The sequence below is a fragment of the Poecilia formosa genome, unplaced genomic scaffold (assembly GCF_000485575.1).
Source record: "Poecilia formosa unplaced genomic scaffold, Poecilia_formosa-5.1.2 Scaffold499, whole genome shotgun sequence".
Classification (NCBI taxonomy): Eukaryota; Metazoa; Chordata; class Actinopteri; order Cyprinodontiformes; family Poeciliidae; genus Poecilia; species Poecilia formosa.
In genome coordinates, this window is record NW_006800438.1 from 84,603 (window position 1) to 107,388 (window position 22,786).

General features: G+C 38.7%; 1 protein-coding gene across 3 annotated transcripts in view; it reads right to left on the reverse strand.

Moving 5' to 3' along the window:
• Positions 1–3,945: 3,945 nt before the first annotated feature.
• exoc6b (exocyst complex component 6B) overlaps positions 3,946–22,786 on the reverse strand; it is an 84,797-nt gene continuing 65,956 nt past the window's right edge. For 2 of the 3 annotated variants that reach the window (XM_016664614.1, XM_007578934.2), the window contains 2 exons: positions 8,041–8,153; positions 3,946–5,265 (listed from right to left, as the gene is read on the reverse strand). In XM_016664614.1, coding sequence (XP_016520100.1) covers positions 5,139–5,265; positions 8,041–8,153 — 240 coding nt within the window. In that variant the 3' untranslated portion in view covers positions 3,946–5,138. Of the gene's footprint in view, positions 5,266–6,526; positions 7,139–8,040; positions 8,154–22,786 lie in introns of those variants that run through there. The other variant, XM_016664615.1, reaches the window with a different exon arrangement.

A 22,786-nucleotide genomic window follows, 5' to 3' on the forward strand; every position in this document is an offset into this window, starting at 1 on the left:
ATGTCCACTGAATGTCCACCAAACATTTAGTTTTCTGTTGACGTTCAGCGAATGTCTGCAAATATTCATCAAATGTTCAGTTTTACCTGAGAATGACCCGTTTAAGGTCACCTACACGGTTTTCAGTCAGATATATTTGGTGTTTGATCCACTAAAAGTGTTTTTAGAGGGAGTCTGAAGTATTTATCAATTTCAACAATGAACCAGCGGTTGTGTTCAACATCAGGGATCCACTGACTGTCGATTCAACTCTTGTTTTTATGTTGCAATGAATCTCATTAAAATGTGTTTTCAAAAATCTTTTAAAACAGTACAAATTTGTTTATTATATCTATATAGGTTTGTTATATATATTAAAGTGAAACTATCCCTTTAAAAGCGACCCATCCTTCACAGCCTCGTCTTGGTTCTGCTCGGTTCTGAAGGCTCTAACTGGGTTTTGCTCCTGAGCAGCAGATGAAACATGAAGATGGCTTTGAGATTTGATGGATCTGCTTCAGACCACATTACTGTGACCCCCGGGTTGTCAGCGCATAAATAATGAGATAACTCACACACATGTTGCGGCGCCGTCGTTCTGTTGAACACCTTGGAAAATATGCAGAGCGAAGGTTCAGATCAGAGGAGAAGAGCAGGAAAACGCTTTAGGATTAGAGTGGGAAACGCTGGATTTACACGTCGTCCTTCCTCGTGATGAAGTGAAACTTACGGAAGCACTTAACTGCCAAATCTTGTAAAAACAAGACAACTCTCATTTTATTGCGATATAAAAAACCTCGCAAAACAAGAAACTTGTCCTATTTTAATGACACAAATGTTAAAAGAAGAAAACTTTGTTTTAACAAAGTTTATATTTTCTTAAAACCAAAATATCTTTCAAATAATAAATGCCATAACGCTAAAAGTAGGATTTTTAAATTTGGTTTAAAAAATTAAAAAAAACAACAGGGTGAGAAGAAGGAATCTGTCAGAATAATTATGTGAAAGTTTCTCATTTTAACAAGATACTGTTCCTGAATTTATTTTGAATTTTGGCAGCAATATGCTTCCACAGTACCAGAAAACTAACTTACCAGCACTTATTAACTAGTTTTCAATCAATAATTATTGAAATTTGATTTTTTTTCACTTATATTTTTCATGTAATAAGTGAGATAATCCGCCTGTGGAACTAGTCCTTTAAAACTTAACTGTTGATGCTAATGTTAGCATGGGGAGGTCTGTGCTGCTGCAACATGTTTAGCATCAAAATGCTAGTTTAACTTAGCAAATATGCCAACTCCTGGAGAAGAGTACATGGATTCTGTGATCACATTAAAATTTCAAAACTGAAAAACTTGACAAACCTTTGGAAAAGGAACTTAAAGAAGGAACTAAAATCTGAAGAGTCAGCAGGCTTTCATAATGATTATGATGTGACAACGGGCCGACTCATCCCTTCTAGAAATTTTTAGCACATGAATGATTTAAGAAAACTGTGAACAAAGGTGGTTCGACAACGGGTCAGAGCAAAAAGGCCAGTTTGTTGGAAACGTTTTGGAGCTTTTGGTAGTTTTGGATTCAGATAAATTCCCAGAAGAAATTCACTTTGTCTCATCATTACTGTCATTTCCTTCAGGTTGTGATTCAGTAAAAAACTGTTTCTAGGAGCTAAAAACAAAGATATTGATGTTTTCAACACGTTTCTATGTAGGTTTCTAAAGTGAAATTAAACTTTAACCGTCCGCCTCGTTTTGAGAGATCTGTATTGAAAATTACATGCCTGGACTCATTTTTGCAATTTATTATCACTTTTTCAAGGAGAAAAAAAATCAACATTTTTCCCAGTAAATGTTATTTTACGAAACATTTTTGGTTGCGAAGTTAAGCGGTCTGCTACTGGATGTTTTGCATCAAACTTTTTCCGGCAATAAAACTTTGACCATTTGCTTTTACGTGCTCTACTTCCATTCTGTTTGAAATTGAGCCGTTGAGCCAGAAATTAGAATCAATTTCAAAAATATCTTCAAATAAACAAAACTTGAAGAAAATATTCAACAGTTTGCACTTTTATTCCATTTTTAATCTGTTGGCATATCTCATTTATTAGTATTTTCATTAATTAGTGGTTTACTACATCAGAGTGTACAGTGTATTTAATGTCACAACAGTTTTTGCTTCGCATAAACAAACAGAAAGTAACAACATCTTCTGCAGAGAGAAGACTCTGGAAAAACCAGCAGAAAAAGGACTGAATCTCATGTTTTAACACAAAAAAAATCCAAAAACCCTCCAAGATGCGCTAATGCTGTTAGTCAGAAACAAGTGAAACCAGTTATAAGTTTGACATGTGGGAAAATGTTTTTTTTTTTTTATGTAAACCATCAGTAAACTGTCCAAACACACAGTATTGCTGCTTCATTGACGGAACAACGTCGTACAGCAAAGGCACATTCAACACCCCGTTCCCTTTTGGAAAAGTAAAAAACAAACCAAAAAAAAAAGACAAAATGTAACTAAAGTTCTCGTAGAAACGCACAAAATGAGACGCCGCTCAGCAAAATCAAGACAGAAAGCGGAACAAAATGTTCTTCATGAAACAGAAAAACGTACATTTAGGTCTGAATCCCTTTAAAAAGCACACACTGTTCGTTAATTCATTAAACGCGCTGCTGCATTTTCCAATATTGCACCCAAGTTCAACAACAACAAAGAAAGAGAAATAAAGGAAAAAAAAGATTCTTATTAGTTTGAGAAACAATCTAGTGTTTAAGTAAGTAGATGTTGTGCTTTAATTAGTGAACTGTGTGTAAAAGTATTGAGATCTTGGCGTCATGGAAGACAGGACTGAGTGTGCTTGGCATTAGTTAAATGGTTCTACACAAACAATGTAAAGCGGTTGCCAGGTTGGAGCATTATCCCCCGCTCCACTTTAAGACCCAGTTATTTATAATTATTTATAAACAAACACCCTTTCTGTTCTGATCAAGTTTCACTATAAGGATTGGGAGGGAAAAAGTTGCCATGTTTGGACAACATCCCCCATTTTCTTTAGCTTTGCGTCTCTCATTCTCTCTGTGTGGAGGTGTAAAGTTCTGGCACCGGTTCAAGTATTTACAGGTTGTATATTAGGTGGTTTTCTGTGAAGTGGGTTTGTTTGAGAGCCTTTTGTATAAATATCATCAGTCAAAGCAACCAAACAACAAAATTCACCAAATTTAGCAGCAATAAACAGAAACATCTGTGTTTACAGAGAAATTATTGCTTCATAGGGAGCAAAACATCTATATTTTGTTGTTTCACTGATGTTCTGTAAAAAGGGTAAGCTATCTAAAAAGTAGTTTTGAACATTTTTTTCAGCTCGAGATCATTTTTTTCATGATCTCATGAAAACAAGATCATTTTTTCTTTTCTTTTTTTCCCAAAAAAAAAAGAAAAGAAATGTTTTGGCTCTAGTTGTGTTCCCCAGTTTTGCAGTTGGTTTCCCAACTTGTGTAAATCTATGCTTCCTTCCTGTTGTCGTTCTAAAAAAAACAAACTTTTGCAACTGAGTTTTTACAATTGAACCTGAACAGTAGTTTTGAACTTTTTTCAGCTTTATATCATTTTCAGTTACAAAGATTTTTATAATTATTATTTTTTAGCTCCATAGATCTGGTTTCCCATATCCATAAACCAACTCCAGTATTTATACTGAAAACCTAACAAGGTAATAAGCTAATATTTTTTTTTACCTTTAGCTGTTATGTAAATGACTGGCTAATGCTAAAATGACAACAGTGTAAAGATTTTTCATTTTTATTTTAAAATGGTCGAATTCTACTTTGGTAAGATATTGACAGCTCATGACTGCTCCACAGAACTCCGCTTTTGAATAAATCTATAATATCTCCAAAATTAGTATGGTTCTTCAGTCTAAATGAGATGTTGACTGCTTATAACTGCTCCATAGATCCACATATCAGCCAATATTCAATAAACTAGGAACTGTTTTCCAATCCAGGATCACTGAGACTGAAGCCTGGGAAGATAGTGACTGCTTATACTTTGGCCACAGAACCCAAATATTCCTTAAATGTTTATTTTTCCCCCTCTAAGCTAATGTTTCAAGGCTTTTCATTCAACCCCACTTCGCAGAATCCAAACTACAGTCATGTTAAAAAGAAAACACACCCAAAGGTGTACTTAGTTTCACAAAACATTTCCATTTTGGTTCCATTTGTGTTTTTTTAAACTGATGTTTGCATTTGAATGTTAGACCATTTGTAAATTTTGATCCAACAACCAGTGGGTGTCTTTTTTTATTTAATATGACTATATCCCTTTAAGAAAATATTGCAGTAACATTCTGTATTTACTTTGCTTTTTTTAAACTTTATTTCAGTGCTTTTCTAAGTTTTCAGCAACCTAACATGACATCACAAACGGCAGAATAATCTCTCAGACGTACATTCAACGTGCTTCATCGTTGTGCTACAGGAAACGAAGACGAGCGAAGTGGAAGACAATAAAAGTCGCTTCTTAAACCAACCTATTCAGTCGGGAAAAATGGAAGAGTCTCAGGCTAAATATGGTGTTCATGGATTCCTTATGAACCGTTTCCATGGAAACGTCTTACGTCTCAATGAGCCATGAGTCCTGAAAGGCCAAATGAAAATTGTATTTTACTAAGTTTGACCAAATTTTTGTTTTTTTATTGACCTTAAAAGTCGTGAAAGTACAACAAACCATGTAGAATGAAATATTTTCAATTTTAAAAATTTTTTTATCCTCCAATTTGACAAAAAAAATCTTAGTTTTACTTTTGTCTTGACCTCTGAAGTTGAGAGAAGTCCAAAATTTGGTCAGACTTTGAAAATGTTTTATTTTCTTGTTTGGCCTTTCAGGGCTTCCGTACATCTGGCACCATATGGAGGAATAAGTCAAACCTAACAGCATGAATGACGTTCAGGAGCAGCACCTATAGATTCGGCTCATAAATCTGCTGCTTCTCCACCAAAATAAAGGCTCAGTAGCTTTCTACAAGGATTTGCTAACTGACGGCAGCTTGGTTAGCAACTAAAGAGCAGGAGATCGAATGGAAACGAAAACCAAAATCGCGGCGCTAGTTCTGATTTTTGGCTGATGGAAGGCGCTCCTGACCAATCAGGAGGCTCCGTTTAGGCGTGATGCTGCGCGATGAGGTTGCGTAGCTGTTTGATGACGGCGTCGATGAGCTTCTGTCGGTCTCTGTCCGCCTTCTTGAACTGGGCGAGGACGACATTCTTCCTGCTCGTCTCCTTCATCCTGGAGGCAGAAAAACGAGGACAGGAGATGTTTTGGGGGTGAAAGGTCAAAACGGGGTTAGAGGAGTGTAAGAAAATGCATCTGCAACAACTGTTCAACAGTCCTCTGAAAAACTATTTACCATTTAGGTTCCCAAAGACTTTTTGTTCAAATGATGGGAAAATTATCGCAGACAAATTTAAATCTTCTCGCAATAGAAGCAGGTTTTATAGTTTCTCCTGCAAGGTTTGCATCTTTCCTGTGACTTTGCCTGAAAAGCAGCAGCACCCAAATCTGTTTGTGATTAATTTACTAAAATTGACTAAATACAAGAATTCAAAAGAAGATAAATGGACTGAAATTATATAGTGCTTTTCCAGTCATTTTGACCACTCAAAGCGCTTTACACTGCAGCCACATTCACCCATTCGCACATTTATACACCGATCGGTGGGCAATTTGGGGTTCAGTGCCTTGCCCAGGGGCACATAGGCATGAAGCAGGAGGAAGCTGGAATTGAACCTACAACCTTCTGATCGCAAGACAACTACTCTACCCACACAGCCACAGTCGCCCACAAGAGTTACTTAAACTGTGTTTCATTGCTGAGAATAGATTAAATCGAGCCTAAATTAAATTTGTAAAGTGTTTTAATAAAGGAGCAATTTAGACATTTTGGAACATCAATGATTTACAAATAAAATTTAAATTGTTATTTTATTTGTTTAATTGAAATATTAATGTCTAGTTCATTGTAGAGGTGGTAAAATAATTCTTAATAAAAGATTTTTGTGATTTTAGTCTAAAAAAAAAGCATTTTGCCAGTGAGTATTCTGGAGTTCTATTATGCAAAATTCACTTTTTGTATAAATTGTATTCTTCCATTTGTGTTTCTGCTGATTCTAGAAGCAGCCCAAGCCCACTTAAAAAACACACAGACAGTTTTTGTGGGAATAAATTAATATTTTAGGTGTCTGGAAACTGAGCTTTTTAAAAATCTATCAAATGTAATGTCACGTTTGAAAGGGATTCCACCGTTACCTAGCAACCTCAGCCAAGCCCAGCCGTTACCTAGCAACCCAAGCTGAGTTCCAGCACATTTGGTCAGCTGCTTTGTTCCCCTGCATGCGCTGTACTTTGTCTGCTGGAAAAGCCAAGTGTTTTGTTGTTGACTTACCATCCAGAAACCACTTGCTGCATTCTTATTATGTTGTGCAGGAGGCTCCACTTCTGCTTTTCAATGATGTATGGTTGTATAATTGCAAATTTAAGAATGATTTTATGCAAAAGAATGTAATGAACATGTTTTGTATCGCCCATAGAGCTGTCGTAAACTGTTCAAAGAAGCATAATAGGTCTCCTTTAAATTGATACATAAAGTTTTGACACCCCTGGCAAAGGGGAAATACTTTTGGACAGTACTGCAAACGCATTAAAAACACATACAGATATGCAGTTCCATATTGGATCTCCAGGAGGTTTAGTCATACCTCGTCTCCTTTTGGGGTTTGTTCATTACGTATTCGTGTTCTTGAGCACATTATTGGTGTAAAAACTTTCACAAACCATTAATCCACAAGCTCTGATTAAAACTGTTTGTTTTCATGCAGGCTCAGTGTGAGGGAGGATGTGATTCAGATCAGTGTTGCCACACAAGCTCAGATCTCTGCATCGTCAGCGATCGTTCAGATACAGGCCGATGGGGGCGGCGTTTTTGGAGAGATAAACCTCAGTATCATCAACATATCGGCTGATTTTCCATTAACACAGAGAGTCCCTCAGGTGAGATTTCACACTCACGCTATTAAAACTGGTTAGGGGGGGTTCAAAGTCACATGCCTGCACTCAACATGACACACACAACCGTACAAACGATACTCACGGCTTAAACAACCTGTCCGAACAGGAGGAGAAGGAACGACAGGAAACGGGAGTTCAGATGAAGACGATAAGCTGGGAATCATTTCCACATCGTTTTGTTGTTTTTCTACATGTACGTGGGACAGATCTCACATTCCACCCTAAAACCATGATTTCTGGTTCTGGTCTGATTTCTGAATCTGAATCAACAGCATTTAATACATTTGTTTTCTTTGGCCTTTCAGCCAATTGATTATTGGGATCAGAGGTGACGTCACACTGTGTGTGGAAGACAAACCGCTGTAAAGCAGGGTTGAATGCGGAGTAAAAATTTTTTAAGGTTTTATAGATTAACATGGTTACAGATGTCATAGATAACATCTATAAATGTTTTAGATGTTATCTATGACCCTAAAACGTTAGCCACTAACGTTTTAGGGTCAGGGCAAGCTAATTCTAGACACTAATCATAAACATCAGCTCTGCTAACGCTAAATTCAATCACAGTGCATTGCCCTCAACAGGCTCACATCTGTCATTACTCTCCTACCTGTACGGTTTGCGCTTCAGGAAGTGATTCTTTGGACCTTTCACTCGTGATTTCAGTTTTAAAGTTGTTGAGAATTGCTAACTCTGTTTCTGACTTTATCTGAGAATAAAATAACTTATATATAATATATATAATATAATATAATATAATATATTTTTTAACAGAAAAAAATGAGGGTGTTCCAAGCTGACGAGCAGTGCTCAGCAACTAGTTTTGAACTTTTTAGCCATCTGACAATCAGTAAATCCAGAAAATTTTATTTTCTTAGCAGTTTTTCTGTAAAAATGTTTCATAAACTTGATAGCATGACATATAGCAGCAGCTATGCTAATCCTCTGCAGTAAAAACCCTGTGAAACCCAGAGTGTCGCTAAAACCGTTACTCACTTCTCCAGCAGGGCCAGCGCAGTGTGTGGGTTGACTCTCAGGTATTTGCAGGTGGACTTCCCGTAGTCAGCCAGGTAAGTGGACCAGTCCCACTGGGTGAAAAGGTCCAGTAACTGAACCAAAACATTGAGAAAAAGGAAGAGAGATTTAGAGAGAATGACTCAGATTCAAAGATCAGATGAAGCCTGAGAACGTTAACACCAACATCAACAACGTCCGCATGCAAAGGGCGATATGCTAACCAGCTACAGGAGCAGGGAGTTACCACACTGCAGCTTTAAAGCTGCAAAATATCATCAGAAATATGGAGAGATTTATGGAGATTATTGAAATTAAGAGTTTTTTATGAGAAACTTTTTAGGCACAAAGTAAATTCAGATTTTTTAAATAATTCCTTAAACTTTTAACCATTTTAAAAAAATCTTTGCTAGTTTTTCACTCCAAGCAATAAAAAAGATAATTTATTAGTACATTTCCAGTTGTGAGTATTCTTTACAGCATCATTTAGAAACTAAAGCTTGGATTCAAACCTGATCCAACCGCTTGTTTAAAACGTCTGAATGAGGAAGAGACGGCTTGGTCTCTGACTGACCTTCCTGTTATGAGTTAACTGTGCTGCGTTTTCTCAGTGCTAAACGAGCAAAGCGCAAACAAAGCAGCCATAATCTTCCTAAGAACTTAGAGGGGACTATACAAACTGAATTAGCATTGGATTTACAAACACTGGGGCTGGACAGTTTCTTTTGCTCCAACATGACAAATACCTGACCTCCATTAAAAGCTCTGTTTTTATGACATCTCAGAGCTAAATGTCACTTAAAAAACAAAACAAAGAGCAAATAAAGAGGCTATGAGGAGCGGTGTCATCTTCGTCTAACTGACCCACTATTCAAAGTGTTGCATAACCAGCTGCTGCCCTGCTGAACCCTGCGTAAAACACACATGCAGAAACAGGCAGGCTAACCCGTAAGCCACCTCCGTCTGTGTGTGAGCAGGGAGCCCCAGTGAACTCCACGTAACACCAAACACACACAGATCCAGAGAGAGAAACCATATGTGAGCGAGGGATGAGAGAGGAGGAGGTGGAGCAGAGAGATGGAGAGCAAAACCACATGTGGGGAAGATGGAGGGCACAAATGAAAGAGCAGAGATGGAAACAGACACCGAACAGCGAACGCGACAAATGGGAGGAGAGGCAGGGTGAGGAGTGGAATGACAGGCTGCCGAGGAAAGGAAGAGCTCATATTTAGCCTTTTTGAATGACACCAATTTCTTTTGAACTATTTTTAAAAGGGGGTCATGTGGGAAAACTACAAGCATTCAGTATCCTATCTACAATGGACAGATTTCTGTGTGGTTTCAATTTGAGGAATCATAGAGATGTTCGAATTAACGGCTTCTCAGAGTAAAGATAACAGCTTTTCAAAGCTGAACTGACAGGAACTCAAACTCAAGCTAAAGTTTCACAGAGTCCAGCTAACGACTTCTCAGAATCAAGCTATAAAGTCACACTGACAAGCACTCAAACTCAAGCTAATGTCTTCTAAGAGAAGCGCTAAAAGCTTTTCATTTGCTAACAGGCACTCAACTTCAAGAAAACTTCAAGCTAACAGTTTCTCAGAGTCGAGCTATAAAGTCAAGCTAACAGGCACTCAGACACAGGCTAACAGCTTTTCAGTGTTGAGAAAATGGCTAAACTTGGCACACAGACTCAAGATAACCGCGTCTTGGCTTCAAGCTACGGGCTTTTCAGAGTCAATCTAATGGCTTCACATAGTTGAGCAAACAGGCAATCAAATTCAAGCTCGCGGTTTCTAAGAGTCCAGAAAAATGGCGTTTCACAGTCTAACAGAGCTAACAGGCACTCAAATTCAAGTTAAAGGTTTCCAAAGGCCAAGCTAACAGGTAGTTAGAATTGAGCTAGCAGCTTCTAAAAGAAGAGGCAAGTTGAGCTAACACTGTAGTTCAAGCTAAAGGCTTTTCAGAGTCAAGCTAACAGCTACCAGTCAAACATGGTGGTGGCAGTGTGATGATCAGGATCAGAATGACGACATTATTGATGGAACCATGAATTCTGCTCCCTGCTACAACATTCTGAAAGAAAATGTTGCTGCAGGACGTAGATTCAAAACATACTAGCAAAGTATCCCTTAGAAACAAAACTAAAACACTAAACATGTTGCTGAAATAAATCAATGTTGCAAAGAAAAGTAGGTGAAGTATCTCATGAGTGATGTAAGAGTCACTGATCACCAGTTGTTGATGGTCCAGGGTGCAGTAAGTTTTTCACATTGGGCCACAGGTTAGTTTTGACAGCTTTTCTTATCTAATAAATGACGTTACAATTTGTTTGCTCAGGTTATTGTCCGGTATCACTTGAGTTAAGAGGTTTCTTAAACGTAAACTTGAATCATTTCCTCCATTTTTATGACCGCTGTAAATCTAAGTTAGGAGGTCAAGGCTGCCATTCCCTAAAACAGGAAGTTTCCTGAATATTTGCTCTGTTCGGTTCAATCAGCCATCACAGGGAAGACGAATGCCTCTTTGTACTTCCTCCCCTTTCTCCTTGTTTTCCTCCCACCTTCGTCCAACTCCCACTATCTGCTATCTGTTTTCTTCTCCTTCCCCGGTCCTCCCACTGCCGTGTTCCCCTCTCCTTGTCCTCAAGTTCACCCCGCTGTGGCCGAGGTTTGACCCGCTAATCCTCTCGTATAAACAAGTACAAACAGGCGTGCTGCGTGTGCACTCAGGAACAGGTACATGGCAGAACGCACAAAAAGGAAAAAGATCGGTGTTAATCAGATACAGGAAGCTGAGCAGGACTTTTATGGCTGTGTGGATGCAGCTTCACAACAAAAAAGGATACATTTGTGTTTATTTATTTCTAATTCATATCAATCATCCAACTGCTGCTGAATATAAAGAGCAAACTGTCAGTTTATCTTATTATAATGGTGTCCTTTACTGAGAAACGTCTCCTCAGCTGTTTGTCCAACCAGATTTTGGAGGACATTGGCCGGTTCCCAACAGTCCAACTTTTCTCTCTCCGCTCCAATGCTTGGTTTTTACTGTTGCCAATGTTGTCACTGTGAACCTTTTTAATAGTTTCTGTTCATTTGATTTTAATCAGTGAAATCCAGTCCAATTTTAAGGGATTAAATTAACACAGAAATTAATCATTTATTCTGCTGGATGAACTCAGTGGGTCGTTTGGTAGATTTGGTTGGATTCGGGACCAAATTTGCAACATTTGTTACATTTTGTGGTTCTCTTTCACACTGCACCGAGTCAAACCAACCAAACTGTTTTAAGAACCTGTTCCTGTTCGCCGGTCTAATATGCATTCGATTAATAACTTTCAAAAACTTTAAATACTTCACATCCATAAAAATCCTGAAGTATTAATACAACTCACCTGATATCAGGTTATGAGTTTTTTATAAAGTAAAATGTATGCAACACATTTCAGTAGAAAAAAAACAAGAACAAAAGAAAAATCGACTGCCACTGACCCAGTTTACTCCCATATGAATACAAAACTTTGTTTGTGATGAAAACCAAATCATGAAACACTTGAGATAAACTGTGTGAGGTCAACTGGTGATTCCCAGTTTGTCTCAAGAACTAATAACCATCTTTAGCTGATTTATGATGATTAGATGATTTAATTTAGTAATAAATCTTTGTTGCAGTGTATAGTCTGGCAAATCAACTCTCTTGAGATTCATTTTATTTTAATCTAATGGTGAAATTTAATGCGTAGCTAACTGAATAAGTCGGCTTATCCTGACAATTACAGATGGTTTTTGAGATTTACTCAAGCTGAAGGGAGGACAGATAAAAGGCTTCCTGCAGTTGTTGCTTTACAGGAAGCAACCCTGAAATGTCGTGTTAACACTCACCAGGAAAGAAGACCAACACCAAACCGCAGACCGATAAGCTGGCAGCACAGCTACAATATTTACATTTTATCTGAAAATGGGCTGCTGCCTAAACTCTGGGACACCAAATCGGTTAATCTCTTTTTAAAAACGTGTGGCGTGTTTGAGCTGTTAGCGTGCTGAGCTCAGGCTAACAGATTACAAATGGCCCATAAAACATGCAACAGAAACAGGCAACTTAATACGCGTCTGCAGGAGAAAGAAAACACACAGCAAAGAGAGAGAAAATTAATAATTTACAGGCAGTTAAAGGGGTAACACGGTGTAGCATTCATCACTATTAAACTACACAAGTTCACAGTAAAATTCCAGCACGTTGCCACTGTTTTCAAGGAAAGTTTTCAAACTTTTCCAGCATCATACTTTGAAGATAGAAACATAAATTAAGACAATTACAGTTCACTATCACTATTAAATATAGGGCTGGAAAATAAATCAATAACAATTCATATTTCAACAGACACATGATCAATATCAATAAAATATCCAATATTTAACAGAGAATATTCACTGAGCTCCGATCCAAAGGAAAGACTTAAGCTGTGTCCGAATTCAGGGTCTGCATCCTTCGAAGGGCCGGTCTACGTAGGACGGGCCCTTCGAAGGCTGGGAATAAACTAAGACCGGAAGAAAAGTATCTGTGGATTCGGACAGGTCTAGCCTTCACCAACTGTCCCCACCTCAGCCTAACTCATGTTGCCAAGCAACCGTGACAGCGTGAAGCAGAGAGCGGAGAAAAAAAAACAAAACAATGGAGCCGAAGTTTGTTTTTCGTTCATGAATTACTGATTTCTATATTATTCTTCACCTTTTATAGTAAAGGATGTTCCATAGTAAAAAGGAAATCTCTTAGTTTGATTCTAAAATGTTCAAATGTGTACTGCACTTTTCTACAAGGAATACAAATTATTCATTTACAAATATAAAACTCTCCACATCGCAGATAGGAAATTACGGTTAAATAAACCTATTATGTTTGAAGGCTTAACTTTAATTAATCAATCAAACCGATGTGCTCTGCTTTGAAATACTTTATAAACCAAACGTTTTCAACCAGACCTGTCTGAATATTGATGAATAATATCTTTCAAGGAAGCTTGGATGAACTTTCTAACTCGCTCTTTGGTTACCTAGCAACTCGCTCATTCTGTGGTTACCTAGCAACTCGCTCATTCTGTGGTTACCTAGCAACTCGCTCATTCTGCGGTTACCTAGCAACTCGCTCATTCTGCTGTTACCTAGCAACGGCCTGCTAGGTAACAGCAGCAGTTTAAGGTTTCTACGTTCCATACCAGGGACAAGGCTAATTAAAACATAACAAAATGTTTCAAAATAGACTCTGTTCACAAAAAAAGTGAGGCACACACAATCCAGCAGGTCCAAATTAATCATCAAAATGACTGATAGAATAATCGATAACTAAAATAACCAACAGTTGCAGCCCCAGTTTCAACACAAACAATCCTCAAGATATTTCCCAGTCTCTACAAACGTAAAGTTGTGGAAACAAAAAAATGTGTTTAGGATTCCTAAATTCAGACAGCAGAAAAACACAACTTTACCAAGTGTTTTGGTCTAGTTTGTAGTGTAAATATCTCAGTACATGTAAATTAAGACTAAAACTAACTTAGAAGCAACATATAGGAGCTTGTGTTAAATCAATACTTTCTTAATATAAAAAAAGTAAAAGTTCCACTGGCAGATTATTTCATATAGGAAACATTGTCTTGTAAGGACAAGAAATTATTTTTTTATTTTAATAATAGTAAAAGTATCTTAATGCACGTGAAATAAGAAAACTAATTTAAGAGTAAATTTTCAGTGAGAAACAAGAACTTCTTCTCAGTTAATACTTCTCCAATATTGATTAGAAAATCACTAGTCAACTTATAATGACATTTTTCCCTTGATATAAGTGAACTCATACTTTCTTTAAAGTCAGTATTAAGGAATTATTGACTTAAAACAAATTCCTAACTCTTGTCAAAAAGTTACTTGTAAGTTAGTTTTAGGTGTAAAACTAGTACAAATGTCTACTACACTTGAAATAAGATAAAACTAACTTACAAGTAACTTTCAGCAAGAAATAGCAGCTTGTTTTAGGTCGGTAAATCCTTAATATTGATTAAAAAAAAAAGATGTACTGACTTGAAACAAGCTCATATATCTTGCTGAAAAGTTTATTTTAAGTTGGTTTTTGGGGTAAAAAATAGAGGAAGAGAAAAATGGAGGACGAGAGAACGCAGACCGGACTCCTGAAAAACAGAGAAGAAAAAACACAAAAAAACTGCGTGAGCTTTTCCAAAGATAAAAAAAAAAACGAGGCACACGCAATCCAGCAGGTCCTGCTGACGAACCCGCTCACACACACACACACACACACACCTGACCCTGGATTCACCCGCAGCACACACACTCAGAGAAACCGGCAGGTCCCTTTCTTCACCTCTAGCTGAACTTTTCTCTCCGTCTCGCTCCCCCTCTCTCACCTCGCCGTGACCTCCCCCCTGCACTATCGCTCCACACACACACACACACACACACAGATTATTGCTTCCTCTTATTCTTCCAGGAGGGACGAGCACAAAAACAAAGTGATGCGTTACCCTCACTTTTCTTGTTTTCTCTCCCTCCATCTCTCGTTTCACCTCTATTATTTCTCTCCATCACCATATTCTCCTCCTCAGCCTCATCTATCGTCCTTCCTCCATTTTTATTTACCTTCCTCTCTCTCTCCAGCAGCTTTTTCCTCCCTCTCCTTTCACTTTTCAGAGATGTTGATGCTAACTCCGGCTGTTTATTTTCCTTGTTTACACTCTGCAAATCCAAACTCTTCCGCCTTTATGAAAACTCAATAAATGCTGGAAACTTCTCCGTTTTTCCCCCTCTCCAAGCTGTCAGTCTCCCTGAACATTTGACATGCAGAGAGGTCAGAGGTCACTAAAAGCAGTGAAAGTGGATGGGACTTTTATCAAACACAGCAGCCATTTTGGCAGCCGTCCATCTCAGCCGTCTGGCTCCAGACCGCAGCTGTCCTCCATCAATCACCCATCAAGTCTGTCGGCTCTTCACCATAAAACTTCTCAAAAAACGGCAAAAGGAAATTATGACAGAAACACTGAGAGGTTGTTTTTTTTAAATTACGGGAATGAAGTCATAAAGACATAGTGTTACCAGAAGAAAGCTGTAAAACTACCAGAAAAAAGTTGTTTTATTGAGAACAAAGCTTTGATAGTTCCTAAGATCACAAAGCGACTCGTCAAGTTTGTGATTCTTTGTTGTTTAAACAATAGCTTCAAAGTCATGAAACTGATAATAATCTGAAGCTGATGTGTGAAAGATGAGTCCTTATTTATGAAACGAAAACCAAACTGTAACTTCACAAGATGCTCAACATTACTCATTTGATTTGAGTGAAGGAGTGATTCTAACATTACTGCCTCGTTCTCCAAGTATTATGACTCCATTCTGGTAATTTGAGTTTATTCTGGGATTATTTTGACCTGATTGTCATATGACTTTTTGTCAAACAATTTTATTCTCCTTATATAACTTGTTTTTATTATTACGACTAGTCTTGTAATATTATGAGTTTATTCTCATATTATTACAATGTGAACTTTTTTCTCATAACTCCATTTTCAAAATATGACTGTCATACGACTTTATGCTTGTATTTTTATGACTTACTGCAATATTCCATGTTGGTCGTAATATGACGTAATTATGGTACAACTTTTTCTCACCTTACAACGTTTTCTTGCATTGATACTTTATTCTCATAAGAAATTAATTCTCGTACAACTTCTCGTATTTTTACTATTTTTTTTATTGTATTATGACTTTATTCTCTTAATGAGTTTCATTATTACGACTTTATTTTCATATTGTTTCAATGTAACGTACGACAAAATTGGCAACATAAAGATTATGTAATATACTAAATATCCCAAAATTTTTTACTAATTTATTTGAATTAAGGCTTGATATAAAAGATAAATATATCTATAATTTTCAATAGTATTAATTTTCTATTTCCTGTCTTATTTTATTAATTAATTTTCATTTTTTGCATGTTTTTTCTCTTTTTCTTATTCTGTGCTTATTTAATACATTGTTTTTATTTATCTCTACATTGTGAATTTTGGCAGCATAGGCCCTCCATATTTATGGAGCAACTATTTTTAAAGGCAAAATGAAGATGCTGTTCAACATTTGAGCCCATTAACTACAGGTAAGGAAATGTTTTTATTATTATTTACAAACTGGCTTCCTTCTTATTTAGGGGTGCCAGAGTAACGGGGGGAGGTATCGAAAAACAGAAATCCGTTTAGGACGAGCTGAAGTCGTTGGACATAACGCCTCACGTCGAGCAGAGTTCAAAGTTCACCGAAAGCAGTGAAAGTCCTTCCAACCGTCTCCAGTCCTAAACGCCCGTCTGTCATCAGCCGTCTCCTCAACTTTATCTCTGAAACTTCGGAGGTCAGAGGTCACCATCAGCACGCACGCCGACACCTGTCATCTGAGTTCAAAAAGCCGAAGAGACGTCCAGGCTGAACGTGGAGAGTTTTGGCGCTTGTCCGTCACGCGGATGGTTTGCGTCCTGCCCGTCCTTCATCCAGGAATTCAACTCAAAGGAAAAGTGCTTTTCAACTTTATCAGGAAGACAACAGCCGCTGTCGGCCATCTTTAACCTCATCTGCAAGACGTGGAGAAGCAGATCTTTTGCTTCTCTTTGGTCTTTTTCCACTTTACTATGTTTAAGATAAAGTCCTAACACTAAACAGACGCTCGATTTTCCAAACTGATTATTGATTTATTGGTCTAGTGATTCTCCACAGAGTCACATGTTGTTCAGAAGTAGAATAAGAGAAGAATAACAGCTTCTTAATCTGCCACAGTGCCAACAGTTGTGACTCTACTGTCAGGTTTCACAATGTAAATCTTAAAATAATGAAATACTTGACATTTTCTGCCCACAATATCCTATTTGTTTGTTTTTTTTAATGTCCTCAATGATGATACAAGATACTTAATCATTTTTCATAAAAATCTGTCTTTATCCTCCGTTTTATACGACTTGTTGATCATTCAGTTTGTATCGTACAACACCTGGTGGAAAAAGGTAAGGATAACGTTGTCCTCCTGTTTTTGGAGCGTCTCCCGGTCTGCTTGGCGTTCACATACACATCCGAACCGCAGTTCATTTCACACCTCCCCAAATGAACCAGACTTTATAGTCAAACGAATTAAAGTCTGATTAAAGCGGCCTAAACAAGAATGCTCATTCAGAATATCTTTTCTTTTCAAAATTAAGAACAGTGTCTCAGATCCTGCATATTCATTAATCATAAAATTGCACAAACTGCAATTATGAAAATAAATTAGCTTAATGGGAAAAGCAATTTCAAAAGAGCTCAAGATTTTTTTTCATACAAAGCTTTTGCTCTAGGATGAGGTAGTTTTCAGCCTCTACTGAAATTTGTGTATTTCATAAACCGCTATGGAAACCCTTTTGTCTCATCACACGAGTCACATGATCAACAACCGGATGTTACTACTGGCGGAGACAACAAAGAAGACAACAGGAAGTGGATGGAGGATGATGGTGCTGCATGTTTTGTTGACTTACTGCTTGAACAAACTTATTCATGTGGGATTTTAATTGCGTTTCTTATTTAATCTAAACACCAAAATTGTGCTTTTTTTTTTACATTGGCAGAATATTGACAAATTTGTAATATAAACAACTGATGTTGGGCAAAATCAAATTTGTCTGATGAATAAAAATTGTGTTCAAACTAAAATTCCTTGTGATTTCTAAAAACGTAGCATCTGAACTTTCATGTTTTTTTCTTTTCAAACACGTCAGCTTGAGTTTATTTTGGGGTAAAATCTCAGCGGTTTGATCATTTTGGAGCCACTAATCCTAAACGTTCCCTCCAGTGTGAAGCATCCCAGCACGGCTCACCTCATTGACTGACGCGCCGCAGGAAGAGACTTCACACTTAACCCCGGAGCTGGGAGGTCAACGGTCACACTGGGAGGTTATCAGGCGACACTGGGGCAGCTACTGGTTCTCCGTCTCTGAGAGGATCCTTCTCCAGTTTAAACAAACACGTCCAGCTGTCCTAGTTTCCCCAACCAGGCTGCACTTCAGGAAGATGGCTTTTGAAATTTCCCCTGTTGCAGATGAAAGAGTCTTTACAAGCCTGCAGCTCGGGCCGTATCGCTCCATCATGAGCTATGACTGGAATGAGGTAAGCTGGGATGTTTATCGCTCTGCAGCAGGGAACTAATTTTACATTCTCACAGCAGAGCCAAGAGCTAAATTAAAACCAAAAGCGTGTATCTTTGTACGTCTGCCACCGCCGCAGAGCAGCGCGCCGCTGCCAGTGACCACAACACAGCGCCTCCGCCGCCGCTTCAGCGCTCAAGCTGAAGTCGACGGCTCGTCATGTACGAGCCGAACGCGGGGAAGCTAGCCTCTGTTCTCGTTCACAGAGAGGTCAGAGGTCAGCTGCAGATCACTAACGTTTCAGAGGTTCAGACCTCATAAATGCATCGTAGAGAAGGTAAATCACTCCAAGTAGTCGAGATTTTGGATTGAGACCATTTTCTCATTGAAACAAAAGCAAAATCTAAACATGGAAACGGATTTCTACCCTGACAGACGCAAGTTTTATCATTAAATATTTTCAGTTTCAGCTCCTTAAACGCAACTGAACAGCTTCAAACTCTCATCAGATCATCAGCAGAAAGATTTAAAGGCGCAGTACGATATGAAATCAAATTTTTTTTTAGCTTTACATCACATTATAATGGTATAATGTTGACTTGACTCTTTCATGTGTGTTTGAGAAATCCTTTAATCTCCATGACAACCATTCAGCAAAACGCCTGGTTGGGCCAAGCTCCGCCCACAAAACGCAGCTCCTCCTCGATTGATCTTTTCACAGATTATGAGTCTCATAACTGTGTAAAAAACCATTTTTATAAAAATTAAGTTCTGCATCTTTAAGCAAACTTTTAAAATGTTGCAAAAAGGAAAAATGCGAATCTGCCGTATTTTCCCATCTACGTGTTTGGAGCAAATCAAAGTAGAATCAAATTCATGCTTTATTCCACTTTTCATTTCGAGTTTCCCCAAAGTGGAAGATTTAGAAAACTATGAGTTGATGAAATTAAGAGTCCAGCTGACTCGTTTCCAGTGAAGTGAGTGAAAGTTAAACCGGAGCTGAACTCCTGGACATGATCTAACCTCCGCTAAAGGAGCCGGGCTGACTTTCAGAGTCTAAATGGAGCTAAAAGCTGCCGTTTTCCAGCCTGTTTGTTTTGGACTATTCCGTCTTTATTTGCTTTATCAGCGCACCGTGCAGCTCCCAGCGGTCCGCCCTCGTTTATCGTCTCGCTCCCTTCTTCCTCCTCCATAACGCCGAGTTACCCTCCGCCTGACCTCCTTTTCTCCTGCACTTTCTCCAATATTTCCACAATCACTCTTTTTTTGAGGCTTCGCTCGTCCTTCTCTTCTCTGCGTCTCTGTCCGTCTCCGCCTGCGCAGTGTCTAACTGACAAGGGAGACCCCTGGTTGAACCACCGCGCTCTGGGATTTTTCCCCCTCCTGCGCTCCATCGTTTTGTTTTTTTAGCTCGTCACTTTGTAAGCAGGTACCAGAATTCATCCGTCGCTGCTGATAACGAACGGACAGAACAGGAGATGTTTAATATTTAATATAAAGGCAATGACACTGGAAGCAAGAATAACAAATCTTACTGGATGCTAAATTGTCCTGGTAATTATCAACTCTATTATAGTTAACTAAATCTAACAAAATAACTAAACCTGAGAAAACATTTTCATTTGCGAAAATAAATAAAAATGGTGATTAATGGGGGAAAAAACTAACCAACCTTTTTGAAACAAAAGAAAATTAACGAAAGTATGGAAAAACAAACAATTACTGTAATAAAAACACATTTAAACAATATTTCATAAATAATAAAACTAGCAAACACTAAAACAGACCAGACAAAAAGTCACAAATAAAACTAAATTGAAACTAAATAAAGTTTAACAAGAAAAAATAATCCAAAATTAAATATTTAACTAATAATAAATAAAAACTGGCAAACACTAAAAATTAATTAAGACTGAATTAGAGAAAAAGTCAAAACAAAATAAAACCTTAAACTAATAAAAAATAGCAAAAAGACACTAAAATGAATTAAAACTAACAGATTTAGACAAAAAGTCAAAATGAACAACCAAATAAAACACTGAACTAAATATAACTAATAAAAACAAGCAAACACACTTCATAGTTTCTTTTGAACCATAATAAATGGATCATTGACCAAAATATTTGATGAGTATTGATTATTTTGACAGCGGCACTTGATTGGTTTCACAGCTGTTGATTGTTTGATTGTTTATGCTGCCTTGCTGCTGAAACTGTGCTGAAATAAACTTGATTTGTTGGTTTAGTTCCTCGAGACGACATTAGTTGTGAATAAAGAAGATCATCCTTGTGACGGACGTCCCACAGACGCCATGATGGATTCCCAGGTGTAAAACATTAGTGGCCCTTCAAACGCCCGGGTTGCTCCAGGCTGCGAAGGATCCAATTGGCTCAGCAGCACCCGGCATCTCCGAAACAGGAAGCAGATTAAAAGGTGAGGGGCTTTGAAGGCTTCGACCATGAGATGACCGCTGACAGGAAGGGGCGTGGACGCAGGGAGGCTGACGGCGGGGTCGGCGCTGATAAGGCGGAACAATGACCCGGCCCGGTCAGAGCGCGGTCACTCAGGTACTCTGATGATGCGTGCCGTTTGTTTATCCTCCACGAGCCAAACGCTTTCTTATTCGTCTTGTTTATTTATATCCTATTGTGAAAGCGGCTCGTTCCTGAAACAGCTGACCTCATTCCTGACCGCTGCTTGACCAGCGGTCGGAAGCGGAGACCCGGATCGGGTCGCAGCGCCGTGACCGCGGCCTGACCCGCTGTCACACCGATAAGGCCGGCCACAGACGGGACAGGAAGTTGAGAGCGAGGACACAAAAACACGCTGGGCTCTCCCACACAGGCCTGCAGCCATAAATCCAGATACTGATGAACGTTTCTGAACGCTGGCCGTTATCTGTTCGCCCCGTTGTGTCCGTCTGAGGCCGAAGAAAGAGACGGCAACACGGACACAAATCAGGGAAGAGCAGTTTGAAGATCTGCAGGGAGAGGGCCTCACAAAATAACTGCTGTAACGTTAATTTCTGGGTGACGGATAATTTCTCTCAATAATCTTTGGATACAAATTATAAAGAATGGACAAAAATTTATAATTTAATCCATTTCTATTGCATTTCCAAAACAATACGAGACTAAAAATATACCAGATGTGATTTTAGATCCATTTTTCTTATAAGATTGGAAAGTTGGAAAGTAATGATTAGTTTTGTAGCCGATTAATCAATTATTCTCACGATTAATCAGATTTTTTTCAAAGGTAATTGAACCATTTAAGTCTGTTTTATACAACATTAGAAAAACATAGAAGGTGAAACGGATTCATTGTTCCATTACTAAATTAGTTGACAATTATTTGAATAATCGATTAATAACGATTGTTTCATCTCTAAAAGGAAGGAAGGCTGGATGGACGGATAAAAGGAAAGATGGATGAAAGGATGGATAAGAGGAATGACTGACAGGTGGATGTATTGATGAAAAGCTGGAGGGATGGATGAATAAAAGAGTGGATGAATTGATAAAAGGATGAATAAGTTTTATCAGAAATTGCTGATGAGTTAACTGAACTTTGTGACGTTGAGGCGGTGTGAATATTTTTAAAGTTTCCAGCATTGCTGCGTTTCCCATCCTTCCTCCCCAGTAGATCGGCAGGCGAGCATTTAGATGTCCGTCTGCTGCTCACCGTCCCTCCGCCGCCTTTCTTCTGGCTCTTTTCACCTCCTCTCCACTCCTCCATTCATCCCCCCCTCCTGTGACCGGTCACATGGATGAAGGGAAGTGTCAGCCTACCGAGGAGACGGCGGGGGAGCGGGACGGACCACCCTGTACGTCCGCCTTTCCCCCCCTTCGGCTCTCCGTATCACTTTCACCTGACTGCACTCTTTCACGCGCCATCCCTCGCTTTTCTTGCTCCGCTACGTCAACGCTTTCACACATTCGGGTCTCGTTCGGGTTCTGGCTGCGGTTTCCTTTCAGTCTCCTACTGTCATCTTCTGTTGGATTCATTCATCCGTCGCCTTTTTCTGTTTCCATCATGTCGGCCTCCCTCTGTTTATCTGGCTTCCTGAACTTTGCTGCCGATGCGCCTCTCGTTCGGTAACGTCTCTGCTCCCAGCGTGAAAACGCCACTCAGACATGCGACAGGAGCAGAGCTTTCCTTCCTGTCCTCTGCATCACCTCTAATCCTTCACTGCTGCTCCACTTTTGGTCAGAGAGGTCTGCATCTTTAGGACGACTTTTCAAATTATTTTAGGAGTTTTTTAGCAAAGTCTCAGTGTTGATCTGACAAGAAGTTCTGATCTTCCTTTTTCTGAGTTTCTTCAACCTGATTAACATTCCCAGATTTCTATTTTAATTCTAAATACAGAAATCAGTATGAATTTATGGCAATTATTTCTACAATGGATGGAAAAACGGATGGATGGATGGACGGATGGATGGATGAATGATGGATGGATGAATGAATGATGGATGGATGGATAAACGGATGGATAAACGGATGGATGGATGGATAAACGGATGGATGGATGGATAAACGGATGGATGGATGGATGGATGGATGGAT